The sequence below is a fragment of the Rosa chinensis genome, chromosome 6 (assembly GCF_002994745.2).
Source record: "Rosa chinensis cultivar Old Blush chromosome 6, RchiOBHm-V2, whole genome shotgun sequence".
NCBI classification, from domain to species: Eukaryota; Viridiplantae; Streptophyta; class Magnoliopsida; order Rosales; family Rosaceae; genus Rosa; species Rosa chinensis.
Genome location: NC_037093.1, coordinates 25,813,012 through 25,838,537, shown reverse-complemented (window position 1 = coordinate 25,838,537; position 25,526 = coordinate 25,813,012). Strand labels below are relative to the sequence as shown.

The window sequence follows — 25,526 nt, the reverse complement described above, 5'->3', positions numbered from 1 at the left end:
TAATATTTGTGATTGCAGGGTTAAATTATTATGCCTATTTTAGGTGTACCAGTTTACTTAGAAAATAATCATAAATCATATATAAACCCAACACATGAGCACTTCCAGATCTGTAGTACACAGAACCAAAGTATAGCTCTTTAAAATATCAAGTCATTTGAAAGGGATTCTACTGACTTCTTTTTTTTATGTATACAGTACCAAAGTATAGTCCCTTAACTAATCAACCCACTGTTTTTTTCTACTGACTTCCAGATCTTTAGTACACAGTACCGGTCCCTTAACTAATCAACCCACTCCCTTATAACTTGTACTTGTAAGTAGTAACTTCTCATGGACTAGATTTGTATTATGAATGGTTTACTTAGTTTCTTCAATCAGATAATTATCAATCATCATTTATATTAATAGAAAGCCTAGATTTCAGTTCCTAGCGATTACCATAATTCATTCAAGATTTAAGACAATAAGTCTTCCTTCTTGATTGTTTAAGACCTGTTAAAGGAAAAAAAAAAAAAGAGTTTGGTATCAGTTCAGAATATGCACAAACTAAATGGTGTATTTCTTTTTGTGAAGCAGTACGAGTCTTGATATACATGTAACTGAGAGAATTACCTCAAAATTGTCCTACCTTGTGAGGTAAGACAGTTGAATATACAAGATGGTGGGAATCACTAGAGAGTAGAGACAGAAAACCCCACTGTTAAGATAGTCTAACGCACTCCATTGTTGCCATTGATGTACAGAATTACATAATGATGGTTTCAGAAGCAAGAAACCTGAAAGGTACCTACAAGTTGAATTGGATATTTATAAAGTTCAATCTCGTAGATGTATGAATTGACTCTTTAGCATACTCCACCTAATGGATGCAGAAAACTGCAGATATATAGAGACAAACGTATATTCACCCAACACTCACAACTCAATATTTTGATGTTTCCTTCAAAATGACATGCAAGTCATGAACTTGTACCTTATTGTATAAAGTTGGCCTAGATTAATTGTACCTGTTGCATTAATAAGAATATAGTTAGAAACTGTTGCTGCTTACTGTGAAAAATGAAAATGAGGTACCTAAAGCACAAACGAATTGATAAAGGCTAAAACAGTAGAGCATTTTAATCATAAGAACTCATGAAAAGAATAATCCCTAAACTTTGAAGATACTGATGCCCAAAAAGAAAGAATGAAGTTTAGTCCAGAAAAGTAAATGTGCGCACATTTATCAATTGGCCAACTTCCAATTTCAGTTTCTAACCTGGGAATTCTAGAGCCTTAAATAGATCTTAGAGAAATTGTGGAGTTCCCTAATTAGCAATGCTCGTGCCGTAAGGTGGTTGGGATTCAAGGATGCAATATATATGACAGAACTAACCAAGATATGAAATTGTTGGTAAAATGGTACAAACACTTATTAAGATGTTAGCTATATATTGGGATATAGAACTAACCTTAGCTACTAGAATTGAGCATTACTGTAGCTTAGCTACTGGAATTAAGGAGCATATGCAGTAGTAAAATGCATCGATTTTATTTCCCCTACCCAGTGAAGAGCTATATATCTTATCCATATCATCTCACAATAGTAAATTAAAAAAATGCCCAGGTGATCACAGATGACCCAACTCTTAGGATTTCCTTTTCAGCTTCACACTTCTGTGATTTTAACAAAACCAAGGCTGATATTATTTATTGTTATTTATTGCTTCATGACCATAGTTACCTTTGTAGATGATGGGTTGCTATCAACCATTTTAAACTAGTTTCAAGAAGTTAGCCTGAAAGACAATAAGCAAAATAACTAAATCATTAAAATTGGAGTTAGGGAACAGAAAACTTAGATATAGAGAAGGTAGGCAATCAGGAAGAGAATTAAGAAGAGAACAAGAGATTTAGCAGGTTTATTGGCTTACAAATCAAGTCTTCAAATCTGTCTAACAACTGATACAATGCATCTATTTATCTATATAATCCTAAACAATAAGCTAACAACTAAGAGGTATCCTAATAACAATAGGCTAAACTATATATTCCTAAGAAAACCCTAAACAGATTACTTTCGTTATTATATTCTGCATCAAATTCTGTTCTAAACCAAGAACCTCAATTTTGCTAACTGCTAATGAATATAAATCGAACAGGACCTTCACAGTTCTACTCGTTTTCTTTTTCCCCAACGATCGAAACACCTAACCAACAATCAGCATATCCTACTGACATTTTTCAATAGCAAATTTATATTCCCATACAAGCAAGATCAACCAAACGCAAATAAGATGATACATACATGATGAACCTGATATGACAGTCACAATTAGCTTCAACCTCATGAATATCAAAAACAGAAAGCAACAAAATAGACAGCAAAAACCCTTATTCCAATCCACAGAGAGATATGAGACTGACCTTAAATGAAACAAAAGAAACCCAACACCTTCAATCATCATAGGACTCAGAAATGACCCGAGAGATGATATGGGTTTTACTCAATCAGTAGATTGGTACAGTTTAAAGCTACAAAAATAAAAAACAGAATGAAAGATTTTCACCATCAGCTATTCTGAAATTAAACCCAGAAGTGAAATTAAAACCCTAATTGAGAAATTAAACCCATAAAAATCTCGTGGAAGAAAATTTAAACCCATGAGAGAGATCTTAAAAGTTTGCGGGAGCAAGAGACCGGATGAAGGTGTCGATGATGACGACGGTGCTTGAAATGGAGAAATTAGCTTCAGTTTGGGAGTGGGTATTCATGCGTAGTACCAGATCGGCAGTAAGAAAGCAGATCTAGAGGTTGGGGTATTCGTGGATCTGGGGTCTTCTTCTTTTCGGAGTAAGAGGAGAATTTTTGTTATTTTCCTCCAATAGCCAAGTGATAGACTCACCTCACCGAGAGCGGAGTCAATAATTGTAAGGGGTCGGGCAAGGAATTCACTTGAAGTCCTTGCATTTAGATTTTCAATGCAACGATTATGAAAGTATATACAACGACTTTATCACTTTCTGGATTTCAAAAAATTAAATACAAGGACTTCTTATATTCTTTGCAAATGATAAGAGTCAAACGCAAGGACTTGCAATATTCTTTGGATAATATTATCAAATGCAAGGAATTTTAACTCCTTGTATTACAACCCGTTGCATATACCCAGATTTGTTGTAGTGAGACTTGATACGGTGATCAGGGTGGTGAGCCCTTAAACGTATAATCTATGCTAGGAACTTTGTAGCATTTCTTATGGACAATAAAGCGACATGTGACCAGTGTGTCGAAGCATCCACCAGAACCATAAAGTACTTGAATGGTCCGCATTCTGGATGGATAGGTCCACAGATATCTCTTTGTATCCTTTGTAAGAATGGAATGTTTTGTTTTGTATCTTTAGCATAGGAAGGTCTCGATCCTGTTTTTGCTAAAGAGCAGGCTTTACAAAACGAGTGATTTGCCTTTGAAATAGTCAATGAGGCATAATGGGAGGGAGGTAGTGCTTCTGGTACTTCAGAAGGCAATGACTGCATTTGAGCAGTACTAGGACCGACACCTTGCATTGTGACGGATTTTTGTCCCATTTTATTTTTCACTCGAAAGAAGGGATGTCCATATGAGTTCTTTAAAATACGAATCATCATGTCACAACCGGGGTGCCCTAGGCGGTCATGCCATAGCCTGTATGAGTCAGTGTCCCACATTTCATTGTTGGTGACAGCATAGGATTCAATGATCCGAATCGTAGTGAGGTATAGTCCACTAGATCGACTCATAAGTTTCTCTAAAATGCGTTTCCTACCACATTTATTGGAGGTAATATAAATGTATTCAAGTCCATTCTCACAGTATGTTTTTACATGATAACCGTTGGCATGAATATCTTTGAAACTTTAACAAGGTTCGATTAGCTCTTGGTGCATATAGAGCGTCTGTGACTTTAAATATATCTCATATTCTTTAGAGTATTTCTATTTTAGTAGAATGATAATCTTTTCATTCTAATAATTTTTTTTCCCTAGATGTATTGCTTTACATCTTTATAGTGCAATTTCAAACCATGTAAATATGTGTAGTAAATAAATTTGAATAAATTCAATGCTTCAGAATAAAATTCAAAATTTATTAATAAGCCAACGATAATCAAATCAAGGTCTTTGTTCAGAAATCTAATTCATCAAACCATATTCTTTAAGACCAAATAATAGTCAAATTAAAAATGCGGCATTATGCCTTCACAACTGTCTTTGGAAAATAGATAAAGCAGGTCAGTCAAAAACTAGTGCATCCATTGACTGAGTAAGTTCCTTGTTGCCATTAAGGTCTACAATTGTGAGGTTGACATCTGAGTCATGGCCTCCTTCTTCCATATAGTGAGTTTCTTGTTCTTTAGACTCCCTATATCTCTTGTAAGTGGCTGCAACTATGTTGCTTGCTTAGCAGTTCTTGTACCAATGCCCAATGACTCCACACCTATAGCATGGTTCATTGCCAACTCTATCCTGTTTGACTGAAGGGTTCTTAGGTGCCTTTTTGCACCTTGTTTCCACCACCTCCACGTCCCTTTCCACATGGTGCATTGTTGCCACGTGGGTAGGGATCAGCACGTCCAAACCCCTTTGCATTGGAGTTCTTTCCACCTTTCATTTTTCCATAATTAGCCTCAGGAATTTTCTTTATCCCAGTAGGCCTAGCATTGTTGTTCAAGAGAACCTTATTATGTCTCTCAGCCACTTGCAGTAGGCTTATCAACTTATTGAAGGTTGTGATTCTTTTGTTGTCATACTCCAACTTATACTGGTTCGCTAGTATAAACGCTGAAGTAGGAAAGGTGGTAAGAGTCTTGTAGATCATATCATCTTCTGTGATTTCCCTTCCACAGAAATTGAGACGTGTCTTTAAGCGCAACATGTCCTTGTTGAAGTCATTGACCTTTTTATAGTCAAGCAAGCGGATTCCATTCCACTGAATAGCTAGTTCTGGGAGCAAAGTGTCATGAATGTTCCCAAAACGTCCCTTAAGGGCATCCCACAATTCTTTGGGTGTCTTCAACTGAAGGTACTCCCAGCGTAGGCTAGTGTTAACGTTCGGATCCGTGGGGATCTAATTAACGATAAGTAAAGAGAGAGAGAGAGAGTGACACGAGATGTATAGTGGTTCGTTTCCCGCTAAGGCGGGAAACTACGTCCACTTGAATGTGCACTAGTGTGTCGAGCCTTGCGGCCTAACAAGATTACAAGAGATGTAATGGGATTGTGTTTAAGTGGGAGGAGGCATTCCTTTTATAGGTGAAGGAATGCTTCTCCTTTACATTGTTTTCGATGTGGGACAAGCAACCACCATTTCTAGTCTAGAAAGCCTATTTGTGAGGGCATGTTGGCAAGGCCGGAAAGGTGGCTTCCCGGCGACGGATTTGTGACTTCCGAATACCGTAGCGTAGCTTGAACATAGGGCTACAAGATGCAAGTAGCGGTTGGATCCCATGAGGGTGTTGTTTATGCTTGGTGAGGTAGCAAACTAGCCTTGCTAGTAGAGGTATCTACAAGTCCCCGAAGTCCCCGAGTAAGAGGAGCTTCTTGGTTGGAGAGTTATAATCATGAAGTCATCAAGCATAAACAATGTCCGAGAGGCGCCGAGCCCCTACAATTCCCCGAGCTCCATAAGCAAGAAGGGACTCTTTTAACCTACACAATGAGACAAAAAAGCGCATATGTAGAATGCTTGTTGTATTGGTTACCGCTCGTATTAATGGAATGCGAAAAGAATTCGTTTTGTTGCGAACAACAAATGGTAGAAGAACTCAATATTCCATTAATGTGTATGTACATGTAAAATATTGGTAGTTGTATATGTGGATCTTATGGCCATATAACACGCACAATAGATAGTGGCAAGTGTAATGGGTGTCCAAAGTAATTTGTGGGAGTAGTCCCGGTGACATCGAATGAAGCGTTTGTGAACTTGGGGCTTAAGTAAAACATGTTGGACATGATCGAGCAAGTTGGGTTGTTTGAGCAAGTTGGGTGTAGTTGAGTGTGTAGGCGTTGTGCGAGCATGCGAGGCGTGGCCCAAGCGCAAGTCGTGGCCATACTCGATACCCAAGAGAGTCGTAACCCGAACAAGTCGTTTATCCGAGCATGTTTAATTAAGTCGTAAGTGTCACAAGCTTCTAGATGCATGTCACAAGTAATTGAATTTTAAGCATGTATGTGTGTAGCATGTACTTGTAGTAAAGTTGCTAATAACATTTTGTAGGCATGCTTAAGGGTCATGGAAGCATGTAAATGCATATCAAGTGTGATACATTGTGGGCATGCTTAAGAGTAGTAAAAGCATGGCCATGGCTCTAATTGCAAGAGTGGAAGAGATAAGATATAGTGACTTATCTTATGCCGATTTGGAGGCTAGCGGAGTTGGCCGAGCGTGACGGTCCATTGCTCCAGCGAAGTTCCTTAGTAGAAGCCTCGTTAATTGATGCGGTACTAAGTGACGGCGTCCCCTTAACATAAGGTAAATGATTAGCATTCCTTCCATATAATTAAATTGATTAAATATGTGCCATAGATATTTAATGTACACATGTTTTAGAATGTCACAGTAGTGACCATAGTGATATTGTTGCTTCGTATATATGCATGCATCAATTGACATGTAAAGTCTAGAATTTCATGCGCATGTGCAGATGCAAGTTTGCATCATATTTGAATTAGGTGAAGCAAAAAATGAAAATTGATCTAGGGTGTGATCATGGTATTTTGAGCTTATCTTATTGCTAGCTTTATAAACCAAGAAGGTTGTACACATGCACAAGCTTAATTTCAATGCTATGAACACGTAAATAAATGAAACCCATGTGTGATAGTGTTGATTGATGATAAGCATACGCTTGTGGTTAAGCACCAAAATAATTGAGGTAAACCATCTAAGAGATGATTAATATGGTGCATGGTACCAGATATGCTTGACATGATAATCGATGCGATTGCATTTCAATACTTGTACGTAGCAATGAAACAAGCTTAGGCAGTAGAAACTTAGTGGAATAAGTTTGACATGTATATCACAGAGTCATGTCTAAGTAAATGCCAGTTTGATAATAATGAAAACCAGATAAGGTAAACACATGTTAACCTCATGACACTAGTTTATTATGCTCTCAAAAGTCAAAAGTCATAAATTGCTAGTTGCAACGTGCACGGATGCAGTATGTACTAGAATGAAGCATGAGGTGTCTAGTATATCATCATATATGCATGTGCCAAACCATTTATTCGGTGGACACCTGGAATCAAAACAGATTAAGAGTGCATATGTGGCCACATATAATTTTGGCATCTGGTAAGTGACACATGCGAACACAAATATGAACGCACAGCAAGTTGAAGAGCACATATATATACATATTTGAATGCCAGTGACTTCGAAAGAAACAAACTGCATGGAGAAAAAAGGACTTAGCTGTTCGTAAATCAGAGGTTGAGCGAACAACGTGTGGCAGCGAGGATGGTGCTGACTCTGATCGAAACATGGGCGAGGCTGAAATATATATAGTCGAGAGTCGAAGATGGGCATTCGAGCGCGCAGAGAGTTAAAAACTGCTGGGTGCACAGAGTGAGTCTGAGGGGTGCCAAGAGAAGAAGGATTGAACACGAGTGCCCAGAGTAGATGATAATCTGGGTGTGGAGAGAGTTGTCCGGCGGTGTTTTAGAACTCAGCGGGGGAATTGGTGCTCAGCGGTGACCCGGAGTCAGCGGAGGCATGGAGTCAGCGGAGACATGGTGCTCGGTGGAGTTGGCTAGCGGGTTGTCCGGCGGAGCGGAGCATGGTGCCCGGCGGAGTTGGCTAGCGGGTTGTCCAGCGGAGCGGAGCATGGTACTCGACGGAGTTGGCTAGCGGTGCTTGCAAGGAACATTGATCAGTCGGGGCGGAGCCTTGCCGGTGGAGGTAGCCTTAGTCGGCGGAAGTTACGGCCAGCGGTAGCGGAGCTCGGCGGAGCGGAGGCTATGCGCTAGTGGGCGGGCCTGGCGGTGTTTGCTTGCAGTGGGCTGACGCTAGCGTGCCGGCGTGCTTGCTGGCGGTCCGGTCTGGGCTAGCGGTCCGGTGGTGACCTGGCTGGCGGTTCCGCTAGTTTTAGCGGAGGTTTTGAGTTCGGCGGAGCTCGAAGCTCAAGAGAGGCCTGATGCTCAGGGAGGTGCTGCTCAGCGGTGAACAGTCCAGCGGAGGTGGAAGGCCGGCAGAGAAAGCTCGTCCAGAGGAGGAAGAAGTCCGGCGGAGTTGGGGTGCAGCGGACCTGGAGCTCGGCGGAGCGGAGGGGCAGTCTGGTGGAGCAGGGGATGGAGCCCTCTGAGTGGCACGAAGCAACTGCGGAGTTGTACAGCGGAAGTGCTCCGCTGAGTGTTGACTAGCGGCGGTGGAGCTGCTTGCCCTCTGGACGTCCATCAGAGCTTGACTAGATGAAAGGCCCAGCGGAGGGTGCCCGGTGGTGCAGTCCAGCAGACAAAGCCTTGATGTTGGTGTTGATGATCGATTGAAAGAAGATAGCAGGGTGCCCAAAGGAAACTTGTGGGTGTCAAGAGTAGTGAGCGGCAAATTTTTTTTTTTTTTTTTTTTGTTGTTGCCAGCGTTGACCAAGCATTGACCGGCCCAAATGGGTCAAAGTTCGTGGTAGGTGACGAAGCCTTTGTGTGTCGGCTTCCCACAGACGGCGCCAATGTTAACGTTCGGATCCGTGGGGATCTAATTAACGATAAGTAAAGAGAGAGAGTGACACGAGATGTATAGTGGTTCGTTTCCCGCCTTAGCGGGAAACTACGTCCACTTGAATATGCACTAGTGTGTCGAGCCTTGCGGCCTAACAAGATTACAAGAGATGTAATGGGATTGTGTTTAAGTGGGAGGAGGCATTCCTTTTATAGGTGAAGGAATGCTTCTCCTTTACATTTTTTTCGATGTGGGACAAGCAACCACCATTTCTAGTCTAGAAAGCCTATTTGTGAGGGCATGTTGGCAAGGCCGGAAAGGTGGCTTCCCGGCGACGGATTTGCGACTTCCGGATACCGTAGCGTAGCTTGAACATAGGGCTACAAGATGCAAGTAGCGGTTGGATCCCATGAGGGTGTTGTTTATGCTTGGTGAGGTAGCAAACTAGCCTTGCTAGTAGAGGTATCTACAGCTAGGATCAATATGTCGCCTCAGAAACATTAAGGCATCTGCTTTCACCTTATTAAATAGTTCATCATCTTTGGGGTCAGTAATGGTGGCGGTGTAGTCTTTTGCCACAAAGGGAATTTCTACATCAGAAACCCAACGGTGGTACTCAAGTCCTTCTGAGTCCAAAATGTCAAACTCAGGTCGATTTGGATCAGCCATCTACATAAAACAATAGAGAAGATATAAATTACGCAGTCATAAGGACATCCACATAAATTATTTTCCAAAAATATGAATTAGATTTCAAGACCAAGATTCATAATGGTCACATTTTTTCGATGCTATGTGAAAATGCTTTATCACAGTAAATGTCTGTGTGTATAATGCACATGAATTTTCATTATCATGGCAAAATGGAATTTATATGTTGCATTCTAAAATTAATCATAACACATGTAATAATAAATAAACATCGCATATATAAAAATAAAGTACATGGCATGCTCAAAAATCACAAATATACAACAAAATATATATATATATATATATATGCTACAAAAAATAATAATAGCAATAATATATCATGCGTAAAATAAAGTCACAAAATATGCTTAAAATTTCATAATAAAAACATAAGCAATAAAATATAAAGCATACTTAAACATAATTATAAATCATGCTTAAATATAATCATATAAAACATAAATAATAAGGCATGCTTCAAATGATCAAAATTATCTAATTAAACATGCTCAATAACAAAATATAATAAAAGCATAAACAATAAAGTATAAAGCATGCATAAAAATAGAAAAGATAAATAAAATTCACATGCTTGGTTAAAAAAATAAAATAAAATAAAGAAAACATACTTGATTTCGAGAAAATAAAACAATCCTAGCGCACGCGCGTGTTGATGCAGGCGTGCTTAGCGATGTTTTTAAGCTTGAGAAAAACTAGGCCGCTTCCTCTCTCTTTTGAGCCTTGTTTTTTTCTCTTTTTTTTTTTGGGCTGCAAGGCCTTTTTTTTTTCCGGTCTCGGCCGGGTCTGCTCTTTGGGCTGGCCCTTTTACTTTGGGTCGAGTTTCTTTTTTCTCTCTGGGCCTTCTGTTCTTTGGGCCTTTTTTTATTTTTTTTTTTTTTTTCTGGGCCGCCCTTTTCTTTGGGCCTGGTTTTGTTTCTCTTTTCTTCCTCTTTTTTTTTTTTTTTTTCCTTTTGTTCTTCCTTTCTTCTTCCTTTTCGCATCTTCTTTCTTCCTCCTGGTTCTCTCTTCTCCTTCTAAGGGTGCTGTCGATCTGGCCTCCTGGATTGCAGCAGTTGCGGGGCAGCAGTGCCGGGGCTGGGATGTGACGAGTGGGTTGCTGCAAGGGCGGGTTGGGCAGGCGTGGTGATCTGCAGGCGGATGGGATCTGCAAGGACACGGGGTTGTGCTGCGCGGGGCTGTGGGTGGGCTGCGCAGGCGCAGGTGCGGGGCGCTGGGTGGACTTTGTAGGAGGATTGAGGCCAGTGAAGGGAAGAAGGATCTGGAGGGGAGGAGGCTGATCTAGTCGGCTGTGGGTGCTGGGTTGCTGCAGCAGTCCGCTTGGCGGTGTGCGTGCAGGTGGGAGGCCGCGCGCGATTTGGGATGAGGAGGAGGTGCAGGTGTAGCGCTTGGCGAGGGAGCAGCGCCGTTGGGCTGGAGGCCCGTGGGGCTGGCTGCCTGTCTGGCTGATAAGGTGGACGGGGATTTTTTTTTTTTAATCGTTGGTGGCGGCAGTATAAGAAGAAAAACTTTTTTTTTTTCTCTAGGGTTTTGATTTTTTTTTTCTTTGGCTATTGGCTCTGAGCGTGCTGATAACGTGTAAAAGTAAAATGACAATTGGAATTGGTCTACTCATTTCATTTCTAGCTCCTTTATATAGGAAGAGAATTACAACAGAAATATCAATTACAATGATGACATGAACTATTGATTGGTCCTTGATCCATGCTGATTGATGGTGATTGCTAATTACTTGATTCCCTTTCCGTCAATCACTTTGACAAAGGCACATAATCTGTTTTTCCTTTAACAGAATATTAAATTTTTTTAATTTATTAATAATAATCAAAGACTTATTAAATCATAAATCAGATAGAGTTTACAAATTCTACCCAAAAATAATAATAGCTAATAAAAAAAAAAACTGTTTGCCAAAATTAGCTAAATCCTAAACCAAAAATGTAATGCCCCGTACCTTAAAGTTTTTACTAGTTACATTTTACCGTGGTTGACCGAAGAGTGACTTTTTCTTTAGTCCGGTAAATTAGGAAATTTCTTTGAGAATATTGTAGTATACGAAAAATCGAGTTCGTGGACACGTAGTTTGTTTAAATCGGAGTTGTATTGGGGAAGTTTGTTTAAATCATTTTAAACATCGGAGTTGTATCGTGGACACTTACTATTCATATTTGTTGTTTTTAAAAGAACTTCCATTTTGGGATAGAGGAGAGAGAAGTCAAAGCTGCCAAATCGGGACAGACCCGACCTCCCCCTCCTATTTTTGTTCTTCTTTCGCCGTTTTGGGTTTTAGATCACGTTATGATCATTATGAGTTCCTTGTTATGCCTTTTGGGTTGACAAATGCACCTGCTGCTTTTATGGATCTCATGAACCGGGTGTTTCGCCCGTACCTTGACCGCTTTGTGATCGTGTTCATTGATGACATTTTGGTTTATTCCAAGAGTGAGGAGTTACATGCTGATCATTTAAGTATTGTGTTGGAGACTCTAAGGATACATCAATTGTATGCAGTGGCGGATCCAGGATTTTTTCTTAGGTAAGGCAAGATTCAAATTAAGTTAGTAAGATATTAAAAAAAAATGATAATATAATGTTTATCAATACTAATTCAAGTCACTTGAAAATGCTAACTCCATAAAAAAAAAAAAACTACATTACAAGTTTTCAATCAACGAGACGGTAATTGTCCACGGCGCAATCTCATATTTTGAAAACGCAGCATTATAGCATCATTACCAATGCTATTGAATATATCTTTCTCAATGTAAACAAGCAAACTATCATTCATCCATTGATCTCCCATTCTATTACGAAGTGGATTCTTCACAATGTTCATAGCTGAGAATACTCTTTCCACTGAAGCTGTTGCAACCGGTAGAACTAAAGCCAAAGTTAGAAGCTTGTAGACTGATGCATGTGTTTTGTGCTTTCCTGTCTCCACCAATTTTTTAGCAAGACTACCAATTCCTTTCAATTGAGAAAATTCACTGTTGGATCGCATTTCATTAAGATAAATATCAAGCTTGTCTTCAAGTGATAAGACATCTCTTTCAGAAAAATCTCTTGGATAGAATTTGGCAAGACGGAGTAACTTTTGCTTATCAAAAGCGGAGAATAAATTATCTGGACTTAAACTTGCAACACAAACAAGAAGCTCAGAGTTTACCTCAATAAAACTATCATTCAAGTCTGAAAGCTGTCTATCAATCACAGTATAAAAGACCTCCACTCGATAATGATGAAGGTTTGTTATTTTTTCAGCTCTCCGTTGGGATTTCCCTTGAGCAACAAAGACATCATCCATATTGGGAATCTTGATACCATGCTTGCCACAAAAAGAATAAACCTTGTCAAGAAAAGTTTCCCATTCACATTCGTCTTCCCTCATTGTTTGTAGTTGCTGCTTGCATGCCTTGACTAAATCCATAGCATTGACAATATCTTGATCATTCTTTTGTAATGCCTGTGATAGATCATTCTTGACTCCTAACACTTGTCTCATTAAAAATAGACAAAATATGAAGTCAAACGATTGCACTTGTGCTAACAAAAGATTACCTTCCCCTCTCTGATCAGGATATGTTCCATCTTCAATAATCATTTCAATCACCTTAATTGTGGAAGAAAACATAGAAATAATACTCAGTAAGGTGCCGTAATGTGAACCCCAACGTGTATCACCAGGACGTTTGAGAGTAGTTTCTTGATTCAACCCTTTTCCACTTAGAAGCTCATCATTGTGAAGAGCTTCCATAACTTCATTATGTTGTTGCTCTCGAAGAAGATCACGACGTTTACAAGATGCTCCAACAATGTTAACCACTCTTGTCACTAAGAAAAAAAAGGAAGCAACTGGAACATGATTTTTAGCTAAAGCAACAAGGGCAAGTTGAAGTCGATGTGCAAAACAATGAACATAAAATGCACAATCATTTTCTTTCAAGATAAGTGCCTTAAGACCATTGAACTCACCTTGCATATTACTAGCCCCATCATAGCCCTGTCCTCGAAGATTTGATATGCTCAACCCATTTCTGGAGAATAACTCGTCTATTGCAAGTTTTAAGGACCGTGCATCAGTGCTTTTAACATGTTGGATGCCAACAAACCTTTCAATTACCTGGCCCTTATCGTCTACATAGCGAAGAACAACTGCCATCTGCTCTTTTACTGAATGATCTCGTGCTTCATCAACCAAAATAGAGAATGGTGCATCACCCATATCAAACATGATTGCATTAAGAGTTTCAACTGCAGCTGCATTTATAATATCTTTCTGTATAACAGGTGATGTTAACTGTAGATTTCTAGGAGCATTTTCAAAGGCAACAGCCTTTACACTGTCATTATGTTCAGCAAGAAATTCTAGAAGTTCAAGAAAGTTTCCTCTGTTGTTAGAGGATTCAGATTCATCATGACCACGAAAGGCAAGACCTTGCCGCAACAAGAAACGAACACAATCAATTGAAGCATTCAAGAGAGTGTAATAGTTATGCTTAGAGGATTCCAATTGACGACTAATAACTGACTCAAGATGTTGTTTCTAATTCATTAGAGCTTGGCAATTTAGTAAAGCTTGGTTGTGAACACTACCCAAACCTCCAACATGATCTTGAAGTCCTTTTTTATTCTTCCAATTAGAGAAGCCTTTGCAGGTAAATTTATCACCGCCTCCTTGGTCACCATGATGTGGTTTAAAGAGATAACAACAGAGACAAAACACAGCATCATTTTCTATGCTATACTCTAACCATTCAGGATGTTCATCAAACCAAGAAGGGACAAAACGTCGTTTTGTTCCACTTATTAATGTTTGGGGAAACTCATGGTTTCGAGGCTGACAAGGACCCTTGAGCAAATAACGACGTCGAACTTCATCACGAATATTTGGATCATAATCCAAGATACGCTTTCGACGTGCAGGGTCAGAAGGAAGATTATCCAAAATTGCTTCAAGTTCATCTTTCTTTGAGCTTTCACTATCAACATTGTTCTTCATAGAAGATGAAGTCTCCTCTGGTCTCGATACTTTTTTAAAATATCTCTTCATAACTGTTATCATTGAATTTTACGCATAAAAGATATTGCCATAAAATAATAAAATGCATACAAATGGATAAACTAATTCTAATTTGATGAAGTTCACTAGTTCAATAGCATAAATGGATTGTGCATTTGTGTTAAAGTTCAGTAGCATAATTTGATGAAATCCAATAGCATAATTGCATAAATATGGTCAGATGGTCAGTAGCTATGTAAATGTGAATCAAAGCATCATCATCAAAGGATTCAAAGCATAATGGGTCAAGCTGTTAGCTGTCAATGTGATTATGTGAAGGACGTAATAAGCCCTGGACTTTGAGACATTGAAAAGTTTCAAAGCATCATCATCATTCATCAAACGTCACGATCCAAAAAAAAAAAAAAAAAGAAGAAGAAAACTTACTTGATTGTCAATGGATCAATTGCAATATTCAATTCTTCAATTGTCACACAAATCTAAAGAATAGGCCTAAAGAGAGATATGGAAGCCCTCCAAAATTGGGAATTTGGGACTTGGGAGAACGATGTGAGTAGCAGACAAATCGACGTCAGTTCCAAGTCCTATTTGAACTGTGCGTTTAGGTTTTTTTTTTTTTTTTCTCTTATTTAGTTTTAAAACGACGTCGTTTTGGCTTATCATTAATATTAAATGAAAATCTCAAAACGACGTCGTTTTGAGTTGCTATCAAAGAAAAAAAAAGAATGCCGCGTTGTAGACGTCTTCTTCCCCAAATTCTTCTGGTTTTTGCCCTTTTCTGCCATTTTTCCATGGCTTGCCTACAACCAACCTATATAAATCCAAGGTAAAAAAAAAAAACACAGCCTAGGCAAGTGCCTAAGCTCGCCTATATGTGAATCCGCCCCTGATTGTATGCTAAATTTAGTAAGTGTGAGTTTTGGCTTGACCATGTGACATTCTTGGGTTATGTTATTTCAGCTGCAGGTGTTAGTGTTGATCCACAAAAAGTCGAAGCGGTGTTGAATTGGGAAAGACCGACCAATGTGACGGAAATTCATAGTTTCTTGGGTCTAACTGGTTATTATCGACGTTTTGTGCAAAACTTTTCTAGAATCGCCGCTCCTCTTACCAAGTTTACTAGAAAGGGTGTCAGATTTGTTTGGTCTGCAAATTGTGAGCGGACCTTTCAGGAACTTAAGAGTCGTTTGACTAGTGCTCCAATTCTAGCCTTGCCTGATGATAGTGGGGAGTATGTAATTTACAGTGATGCCTCTAGACAAGGTTTGGGTTGTGTCTTAATGCAGCATGGTAACGTGATTGCTTATGCTTCTAGACAGTTGAAACCGCATGAATTGAATTACCCAACCCATGATTTAGAGTTGGCAGCTATTGTGTTTGCTCTTAAGCTGTGGAGGCATTATCTGTATGGAGCTAGATGTCAGATTTTCACAGACCACAAAAGCCTCAAGTATGTGTTTACACAGCCAAATTTAAATTTAAGACAACAAAGATGGATGGAATTGATTGAAGACTATGATTGTACCATTGAGTACCACCCCAGTAAGGCGAATATGGTGGCGGATGCACTCAGTAGGAACCCCTCTGTGACTTTGTCATATATAAGGGCCACTCGAGTACCGCTATTGTCAGAGTTGAGGTCTACTGGGGTTGTGTTATCAGTTGATGAGGTTGGTGCTCTGGTGGCTAGTTTTCATGTGAGACCAGTGTTCATTGATAAAGTACTAGAAGCACAATCTCTTGACCCAAGAATTGAGGGGATTAAATAAGGTGTTCGTGGCGGTTGGCAACCTGATTTCTCTATTCGAAGAGATGGGACTTTAGTGTTTGGAAAAAGACTTTGTGTTCCTAACGATGAAGCGCTTAAACAAGAAATACTTACTGAAGCTCATAATTCCGCGTATGCTCTGCATCCTGGTGGTACAAAAATGTACCGAACTCTCAAGGAATACTATTGGTGGCCAAACATGAAAAGAGAAATTGCAGCCTTTGTGAGTAGATGCTTAGTGTGCCAACAAGTGAAGGCAGAAAGGCAGAAACCATCGGGTTTGTTACAACCTTTGTCAATTCCAGAATGGAAATGGGAGCATCTCACCATGGACTTTATTTACAAATTACCTCGTACCCAGGATGGTAATGATGGTATTCAGGTGATTGTGGATCGACTCACCAAATCCGTGCATTTTCTGGCGGTTAAAGAAACCTTTAGTATAGACAAGTTAGCAAAGCTGTATGTGGATGAGATTGTGAAGCTTCATGGTGTACCCGAGTCCATTACTTCCGATCGTGATGCCCGCTTCACATCAACGTTTTGGAGGAAGGTTCACAAATTTATGGGAACAAAACTACAATTTAGCACCGCTTTCCACCCTCAAACTAATGGGCAATCTGAGTGAACTATACAGACTTTGGAAGATATGTTGAGGGCTTGTGCTCTATAATTTAAAGGAAGTTGGGATAAGCACCTGGCTTTGATGGAGTTTGCTTATAACAATAGTTACCACTCGAGTATTGGTATGGCTCCCTACGAAGCTTTATATGGGAAACAGTGTAGGACCCCCTTGTGTTAGGATGAAGTGGGAGAAAGACAACTTACTGGTCCTGAAATTATTGAAATCACAACGGATAAAATTAAGGTGATTAGAGAGAGGCTCAAGACTGCTCAAAGTAGACAGAAGAGCTACACTAATAACCGCAGGAAGCATCTTGAATTCCAAGTTGGTGATTGGGTATTTTTGAAGTTATCTCCTTGGAAGGGTGTGGTAAGGTTTGGTAAACGTGGGAAACTTAGTCCAAGGTATATTGGTCCCTATGAAATTGTGGAACGAGTTGGTCTTGTTGCTTATCGCTTGGCCTTACCCCCACAACTATCTAGATTACATGATGTCTTCCATGTATCCATGCTTCGCAAGTACATAGCTGATCCTTCTCATGTGTTACCAGCTCAACCCATTACACTTAGAGAAGATCTAACATATGAAGAAGAACCAGTACAGATCCTTGATCGTCGTGAGCAAGTACTTCAAAGTAAGGTTAAATAATCTCATTGAGGAAGCTACTTGGGAACCGGAGGAGCAAATGAGGCGACTGTATCCACATCTTTTTCCATGACAGGTACAATTTCGAGGACGAAATTTTATAAGGAGGGGAGATTGTAATGCCCCGTACCTTAAAGTTTTTACTAGTTACACTTTACTGTGGTTGACCGAAGAGTGACTTTTTCTTTAGTCCGATTAATTAGGAAATTTCTTTGAGAATATCGTAGTATACGAAAAATCGAGTTCGTGGACACGTAGTTTGTTTAAATCAGAGTTGTATTGGGGAAGTTGTGGTGTAAAAAAAAAAAAAAGGAAGTTACTATTCATAGTTGTTGTTTTTAAAAGAATTTCGATTTTGGGATAGAGGAGAGAGAAGTCAAAGCTTCCAAATTGGGACAGACCCGACCTCCCCCTCCTATTTTTCTTCTTCTTTCGCCGTTTTTGGTTTTCCGGCGATTTCGTCGCCGTCCGGCCACCTCAAGACGAACCACTTGGCATGGCATGATCCTCTCCTCCTTCTCTACCTAGTCATGTAAGTTTTTTCACCTTGGGTAGCTTTAATTTTTGAGATTTTAAGAGAATTTCCATAAATGGGAAATCGGGATTTACTTCCATCTCCAGTTTCCGGCCGGATTTCTTGAGGGTTTTGGTTGTTTGTGAGGTGCTGAACGTGTTCCTAATCTTGTTGCAGCTTGTTTTGGCCGGTGGAGGAAGAATTGAAGGTGATTGAAGGCGTGAGCAGTAACTGACGAGTTCTTGGTTTTGTTTTGATCTTTCCGACCAAATCGTTGAGTTTTGTTGGTTGTTGCAGGTACAGAAACTGTTGAGCGTGTTGTGGAGATGATTTTTGAGTTTGTTAGGTTGGCCGGATTTGGGGTTTGGTGTGAGGGCCAGTGAAACCACACGCCGCTGCTGGTGGTGGTGGTGAGGAGGCTCTGCCAGCCCTCCAAAACCCATTAATTGAATCTTTGAGTTATGTTTTAGACTTGAGGATATTTGGGTATTGAGACTTCTTGGAAATTTTCTGTTGGATATGGTTGTTTTGAATATTATGGTATAAATTTTATGGGTAAATCTCTTGGTAAAATGCTATTGGTGAATTATTTTGTGGAGAAATTGGAGTTGAGATTGTGAATTGAAATTAAATTGGTTAAGTTATCGAAACGATCCTTGTGAAGATTAGAGATTAAGCGAGGGCGTTAATTAGTTAAGGAATTCTGAATTCGATAATTTAAATTATAAATTGAAGAGAGGGAATGTTAGAGGAAATTTTGTGAATAACAAGCATTACTTGTCGAGGGAATGAGTTTTGATTCTTAGATTATTTTCTTATTGAGGTTAATTATATCCTGCCAATTATTACAGGACGTACTGAGCCCTCGAGCAAGGAGGACACGGGCAGGTAGCAGGATTAGCTGCGAGACTCACCTGTGAGTGGACTTTTATTTTATTTAAATAATGCATGCAGCATGGTATTAAATTTATAATGGAATGTTATTTGAGTAAATGTGGTTTTCGTGGAAAGAAAAGAATTTAAAGAAAGGAGTTGGCAAGGAGGCTATTTTTGGCGCATGCGTACATTACCTAGTCGGCAGTCCCCTCTAGGTAATAGTCTGGTCGGCAGTCCCCTCCGGTGAGTCATCTGGTCGGCAGTCCCCTCCAGATGAGGTAGTTAGTCGGCAGTCCCCTCTAACTACCTGTGGTTAGTCGGCAGTCCCCTCTAACCACCGCCTCCTACACACTACTACAATAAGTTAATCAGACGACACTAATCACACAACAGAACTTAAATCATCTGTTGTGTGTTTGAGTAAGCTTGATTGTACAACGGTATTAGGGATATTCTGTTGTGTGAGTGTCAATAAAGTGATAACTTTTTTATCAAAACAACATTGCACAACGGAGTTAGGTATTGTCCGTCGTCTGAGTGTTAAAAAATTTAGCGGCAAATTTCCCTCCACTTTAGAGTCTTGGTTGGCTCTTGAAACACTGAAATTTGGACTACTAGGTACAACGGGTTTCATTATCTCCGTTGTGTGATTGAAAAACTGAGCACCAAAGATTGATGAAGCTTGCTTGAATGTCATCCCCTAGATAGGCCTAGTGCAAGTTGTTCTAATTGTACAACAGATTTAAGATTTTCTGTTGTGTGAACTTGGAACTGGGCGGCAACATTTTGAGCCAAAATGTTGTAGGCGCCATATTTCCCTCCATGATTTCATATTTTGATTTTTAGTGCTGCATTCAGACGACAGTCGATGAGATATCAGTTGTGTGAATAACTTTGAGAATTTTTAGCCAGGTTTAATTTTGCCACATCGTGTCTAAAAGAAAGGGGAAAAGAAAAAAAACATAGCCCGACCTCCTCTCTACACTCGACACAGCTCATGACTCTCTCGACCTACAAACCCATCTCTTTCGAACCCTTTTCCAGCGAATGGCTTCGATTTCATAGGAGCCTCTTCCTTCCCCTTCCTCACCTTCACCCTCTTCTCCCTCGCTGTCACTGTCCTCAACAGCCTGAGCCTCCTCCTGGTTTTGGTTTTTCTCCGCCTCGCTTCCGCCTCCTGCTCCATCTCTTTCTCTCCCACGGCTCGCATTCCGCCATCAATGCTTCTGTCAGTCCTCCACAGCTTCGTCATCGGCAACCTCAAGCTCGTCGGTTATCGGTGAAGAACAACCTGTAAGCAACTTCCCTTCGCTTTCTCAGATTTCCTTTCCATTGCTCCGGTTGTTGCTTCAACCATATTTGGAGCCTAAAGCGTTAAATCTTTGAAAGATCTGAGCGCTTGAACTTGAATTTTCGACGAATTAGGGTTTTCTTCTTGTCATTAATTGTAGGGTTAGACGAGTGTAATTGAGAATGAATCAATTGTTATACACTAGAATTGGATGGGTCGTGATTGTTAGGGTTTTACTGATTGTTGATTTTTTCGTTCTCTGCCTATTTGATATAGTTATGTGGTTCTCGTTTTATGTTCACATTGATTTGGAGTTGATTATATCATCAATTGAGCAGTTTCTGAAATTTATACCATGTTTAGTTGGCCAGGAAACTAAGAATCAACTTATCTTTTATTAATATTCTATCGGATGCTTCATGTTGTGTGTTTGTTTTCTGGGTGTTTTGGGTCAGAAGTGAATTATCATGATATTGAGTTTCTATTGGTTTCATATCACACATTTGTTCTTCAGCACATAAACACAGATTTAGCCCCTTACTTTCTATAGCTCTCTTTGTTTCTTTAACTAAATTGTTCAAGTTACAATTGTGACTGTTCTGCTTCTGTGTTCTCTAGGTGGAGGTTGGAAGACAAAACTATATGCGAGATGTAAGAATTCACAACTTTGAAATCCTGTAGTTGTATAGCTAATTGTATAATGTGTACAAGCTTTCCTGTTACACTTTTGCCTTTTCTTTTCTTATTTGTTGGATGGTCCATAATCTGTAACTCTTTCCAATTGCAGTTTTGGACTTTTGGTGTTCCTTTTTCGTTGGATGGTATTTGGTGTTCCTGTTTTGTTGGATGGTACATGGTTTTTCTTGCTTTGTTTTATGGTTATAGCGAGTTACTAATTTATGATGGAACATTAACAGAGGTTAATTTGATTTACTGAACCTTGCTTTTGAAGTATGTAATTAACGGTGATGATCTTGGTAGTGGTATGAAATGTGTAAAAAATGATGTAGAATTTGGTGATGCTGATGGTAATCATCATAAGGGTATTGATATGGATACTATAAAAGATAGTGTACAATGTATTGATGATAACAATGATGATTGTAGGTGAAGGCAGAGATATACATTTGAGTGTGGCTTCTATCTGTTTTTCTCAAGGATATTGGTCATAGATATGTTGTTATACCCATGTCTGCAGTTTTTAGTAATAGGCAACATGTGGATTTGTTCTGATTTTTCTCTGTTGTGAGACATAAAGATTGGTATGATTTAGTTTCGAAGAAGAGGCTATGGTGTTTTGTGTCCAAAGAATTGGACTTGAATGGTGGAGCAACAGTGACTTCTGTAAAGTTGATCTACTTTAACTATTTGAATGAGTTGGAAATATGATTGAGGGAGAGTTGTACAAGTAGGACCGTAGAAAAAGGGGAAACTGAAAATCGTGGAACTTATTTAAAAGTTTGTTATTGGATGGTTGCTCTCTCTCTCTCTCTCTCTCTCTCTGTTTCGATTGAAAGTTGTTCTTCAAGTTTTCACTAAAATCTGTGGCAGTAGAGGCTTAAGTTTCTGTTGAGTTAAAGCTAGAATTTGATTCGATTAGTGAATACAGAGTTGTTTTGATGAATTTAGTTCAAATTGCTTTGGTATATGGAAAAGTTGCGTGTTTCTAAGAAATGGTGATTTTTTTGTTGCAGACTAAGAGAAAGAAGAAGGCTGGAATGGCCGGGAAATATGGTAAGTTCTATTAAATTTAGAGAGACCTAAATGCTTTTTCTGTTCTATGTATTTTGATGGCTTGTATTGCTTTTGTGAGTTTGTATTTATAGAGACCTAAATGGAGTTGGATTCTAGTCATTTTCTTGTTGTTTGCCAGAAATTTGATGAAGAAGCATGATGGTATGCACAGTCTAGATTTCTGAATATGAGATGAATCCTCTCTTTTTTTTCTTTCATTTTTTTAATTAGTTCCTGGTACCCAATTCTAATATGTCGTTGGTTGGAATATGCTGGTTCTATGCAGATTATTGATAGAAGATGGGTTCTCACTTCTCAAAGGGGCAACCTTCTTTAAAGGTGGATACTTGTAGCAATCTTTTTCTTTTCTTTTTCTTCTTTTAGAGAGAATATGGGGCGTTTGTGGTGATAGAACGGGAAATGGGGTTAATTTGAGTATGATCCTTTTGTTGGAAAAAGTAGTAATTCAGAAAAGCTTTTTATTTTTTCACAGAGGTGATATATGATGTGGGAGAATGAGTCATGAATGTTCGTCATTTTGGAAGGAAATCTGGATTGGAAAAAATGAAAAATAGTGGAGGATGGAGTAACAGATTTTGGCCTCTTATTACTTTATTCTTGATGAGTCATGTGGGAGTGTTTGTCTCTTTTCTTTATTTGATTTCATACCAGTTTAAGTCTTTGTTATGTGCTTTGTTCTTGTGTAGAATTTTGAAGTCAATTGAAAATAATTGTTTTGTTAAAAACTTGATAGATTGCCGGTAAGCTGATGGTATCTTGAAAAAACCCAAGAACGGGAACAACTGTATATGCCATTGAAGATATGTTCTGCTATCTCAATGGTGAAACAGAAAACGACTACTTTCCGGTGGTAATTAATTAGAAACTTTTCGTTTTTATTTATCATCCTATTCTATATGTACATGTAGGATCATTAATTGCAGCTTATAGTGGACATGATTGTCCGTTAAGAGCTAAAGACTTGAGCTTTAAAACTAAATGAAGAGGAGCTGTTTCCAAGTGTAGAAATAATTAGAAAATCTCACATAACGTTCAGATAAAGCTGTATTGACATTTTCTTCTGTTTTGGTCTTGCTTTCATATTTAGGAAGTGCTTACTTGATGTGCATCTAGCTTGGCTCTCAAGTGGTACTCACATTAACAAACCACTTTAGTTTCTAGAAAGGCCAGCTCTTTTATTTCATTCCTTTATTTTCCCCTCTCAGTCTCTCCTCAGAGGCTCAGACTATTAGCTATGTTCTCTCTTTTCAGTCTACTTCACTCATTGAAACTCAAATTCACTCTCAAATTTTCAGTCTACATATTATCAAATTCTCTCTTTCACTTTGAAATCTAAGGAATTTGGTCTTAGTTCTGCATGCAATTATGATAGCCACTTTGAAATCTAATGTAAATCAGTTTCACCATTGGCACTAATCTGGGATGTTCAGATTTTGGAGCTTGACTTGTCAAAGAAGACAGCAGAAATGCAAGGGTCTACTAACTTGGCTCTTTGATGCAGCAAATACATCTAGTTGATGGAGATGAGTTCGTTTGTGATATTTTATTTATTACAAAGGTAATGCTTACAGAGTTTGTGATATTTTGGTTATTCTTTTCTTTTGGTTTATGTTCAGTGCTATGGGTATTTGTTACTATGTAGTGATCAAGGTTTTGCTATAAATATATATATATATATATATATATATATATATATTTGTTAAAACTTTAATATTACTTTTATTGTTTTGTTACCTTAAGAGATAAGGGGGGCTGATGGTTGCCGACAAAAAAAGAGGAGGGATGAAAGGTTAAGAAAGAAAACGAAAAAGAAAGGGAGTGGAGAAAGAAGAGGCGGAGGGATCAGATCAAAAAAAGAAAAAAGAAGAGGGAGAGAGAAAGAGGAAGGAATGAAGATATAAGAAAAGAAGGGGGAAGAAAGGGAAGGAGAAGGGAGAGGTGTAGAGATTGGGTCTCTCAAGGGTTGCGACACGAGTTATTGGGAAGACAAGGAGAAAGTGTTCAGTGAAGTTCGGTTTGTTGTTCAAGGAGGGTTATGTTAGCAATTGGCCATTTGGGTGGATCTGATTTCAGAAGAGAAGGGTTTCTTTTCAAGTTGCTTAGCATCTTTTATTGTTTTACTACTGTGAGTGACTGTTATACTTTTCTGTTTTTATTTTTTTCTTGTTGGTTTTACTTTGGCTTGTTTAGAATATGTTAAAGCGTTTGAAGTGTTAACTAATTGGTTAAGTTTGGTGTCTGATGACATGAGTTTTGGAGTTATTTGACAATGCCACAAAGAAAGTCTCTTCCTAATATGCGCTGTGACATTGCCAAGCTTCTTGAGACTGGCCAGGAAGCTACAGGGGGTAATTTCTCTTTTTTCATTGTGCTATGAAGGAACTTGATCTCCTTCCTGATGATCCTAAATCTGCAAAAAATATAAAGCAATTGGAGCAGGTCCTTCCAGGTTTTATTGAAGCCAAAGGCAGTTGAAGGATAAGAGCCATTGAGAATATGAATGTTTTTTATTCATGTATAGCTTAGGAATGCTCTTGTAATTTGGTACATTATTTAGGTACTTGAATGTATAGATGTTTAAATAATGGTACTTGAATTATATGGATTATAGTACTGTTTATATGGTAATATATCGAGCATTATTTCTGTGAATATTCTTCTTGTTATCTAAGGTTTAGTCATACAACACAATGCAGAATAATGTGTTGTCTGACTGTAAAAGGATTCAAAATTAAGGCTTCTCGTATAACAGTTACTAGATGTTAGCCAATTCGATTACAATATTCACACAACAGTTAAGATAATATAGCTGTTGTGTGAACTAACAACCAACAATAGACAATAACAAAATTCTGTTGTGTGAGATTCATAACACACAACAGAAATAAAATTATCCCTGTTGTCTGAATCAATCAACAGACAAGAGATATCATTTCATTGTGGTTGTCTGTTACTTATCTCAGACAACAAAGAACAAATTATATCTGTTGTGTGTTATGAATCTCAGACAACAAATAAACAATATAGCTGTTGTGTGTTATGAATCTCAGACAACAAAGAAATCACAACTGTTGTGTGTTATGAATCTCAGACAACAGCTAAATTTCATTTTTTGTTGTCTGAATGGCCATGTTAATGCCGAGGCATCCCCGCGCATGCCATGCCAAGCACATGCCTGCGCAGAATTCACACAACGGAAATAATTATCTGTTAAGGAAATTAATATTGCACAACGGTGAAATCACCGTTGTGTGATTTTTCAATCACACAACACTCGTTTAGACCACAGTGAGGCTGGTCATCACACAACTCCAAATCTCTGTCGTCTGATTAACTTATTGTAGTAGTGACATTCTGGTCGGCAGCCCCCTCCGATGCGTCATCTGGGCGGTAGTCCCCTCCAGATGGCATGAGATGACTAGACAGCAGTCCTCTCTAATCATCGAACGATGTTTCATGAAAGGATGGTTTTCAAAGGAATGAGTTGGAATTGTTTTATAAATCTCGCTGCATGTCAGATTTTATTAACGAGAAAATGGGAAAGCATTCAAGCATTGGTTTCATAATTTATTTTAATTTCGTCCACTCACTCTAACGGTTTTTTAATATTTTCCCCTGGGCCCTTCGGTTTC

General features: G+C 38.9%; 2 protein-coding genes and 3 long non-coding RNA genes across 5 annotated transcripts; 3 read left to right on the top strand and 2 right to left on the bottom strand.

The window, feature by feature from the left end:
• Positions 1-975: 975 nt before the first annotated feature.
• On the bottom strand, positions 976-3,075 carry LOC121050173. Its single transcript, XR_005802252.1, has 4 exons — positions 2,684-3,075; positions 2,410-2,517; positions 1,727-1,781; positions 976-1,010 (listed from the first exon to the last, which is right to left on the bottom strand). It is a non-coding gene; the product is annotated as an uncharacterized LOC121050173 (long non-coding RNA).
• An 8,993-nt stretch (positions 3,076-12,068) lies between these two features.
• On the bottom strand, positions 12,069-14,399 carry LOC112171120 (zinc finger MYM-type protein 1-like). The gene is made up of 3 exons (XM_024308351.1): positions 14,243-14,399; positions 13,774-13,924; positions 12,069-13,710 (listed from the first exon to the last, which is right to left on the bottom strand). The coding sequence occupies exons 1-3, from the start codon at positions 14,397-14,399 to the stop codon at positions 12,069-12,071; spliced, it is 1,950 nt and encodes a 649-aa protein (XP_024164119.1).
• Positions 14,400-16,348: 1,949 nt separating this feature from the next.
• Positions 16,349-18,355, top strand: LOC112171118. Its single transcript, XM_024308350.1, has 4 exons — positions 16,349-16,741; positions 16,991-17,437; positions 18,150-18,180; positions 18,270-18,355. Exons 1-4 carry the CDS (start codon positions 16,349-16,351, stop codon positions 18,353-18,355), a joined length of 957 nt encoding a protein of 318 aa, XP_024164118.1.
• A 3,352-nt stretch (positions 18,356-21,707) lies between these two features.
• LOC112169560 lies at positions 21,708-23,343 on the top strand. The gene is made up of 4 exons (XR_005801088.1): positions 21,708-21,873; positions 22,013-22,035; positions 22,160-22,212; positions 22,628-23,343. It is a non-coding gene; the product is annotated as an uncharacterized LOC112169560 (long non-coding RNA).
• Positions 23,344-23,395: 52 nt separating this feature from the next.
• Positions 23,396-23,750, top strand: LOC121049691. Its single transcript, XR_005801077.1, has 2 exons — positions 23,396-23,452; positions 23,635-23,750. It is a non-coding gene; the product is annotated as an uncharacterized LOC121049691 (long non-coding RNA).
• The last annotated feature ends 1,776 nt before the right edge of the window (positions 23,751-25,526 follow it).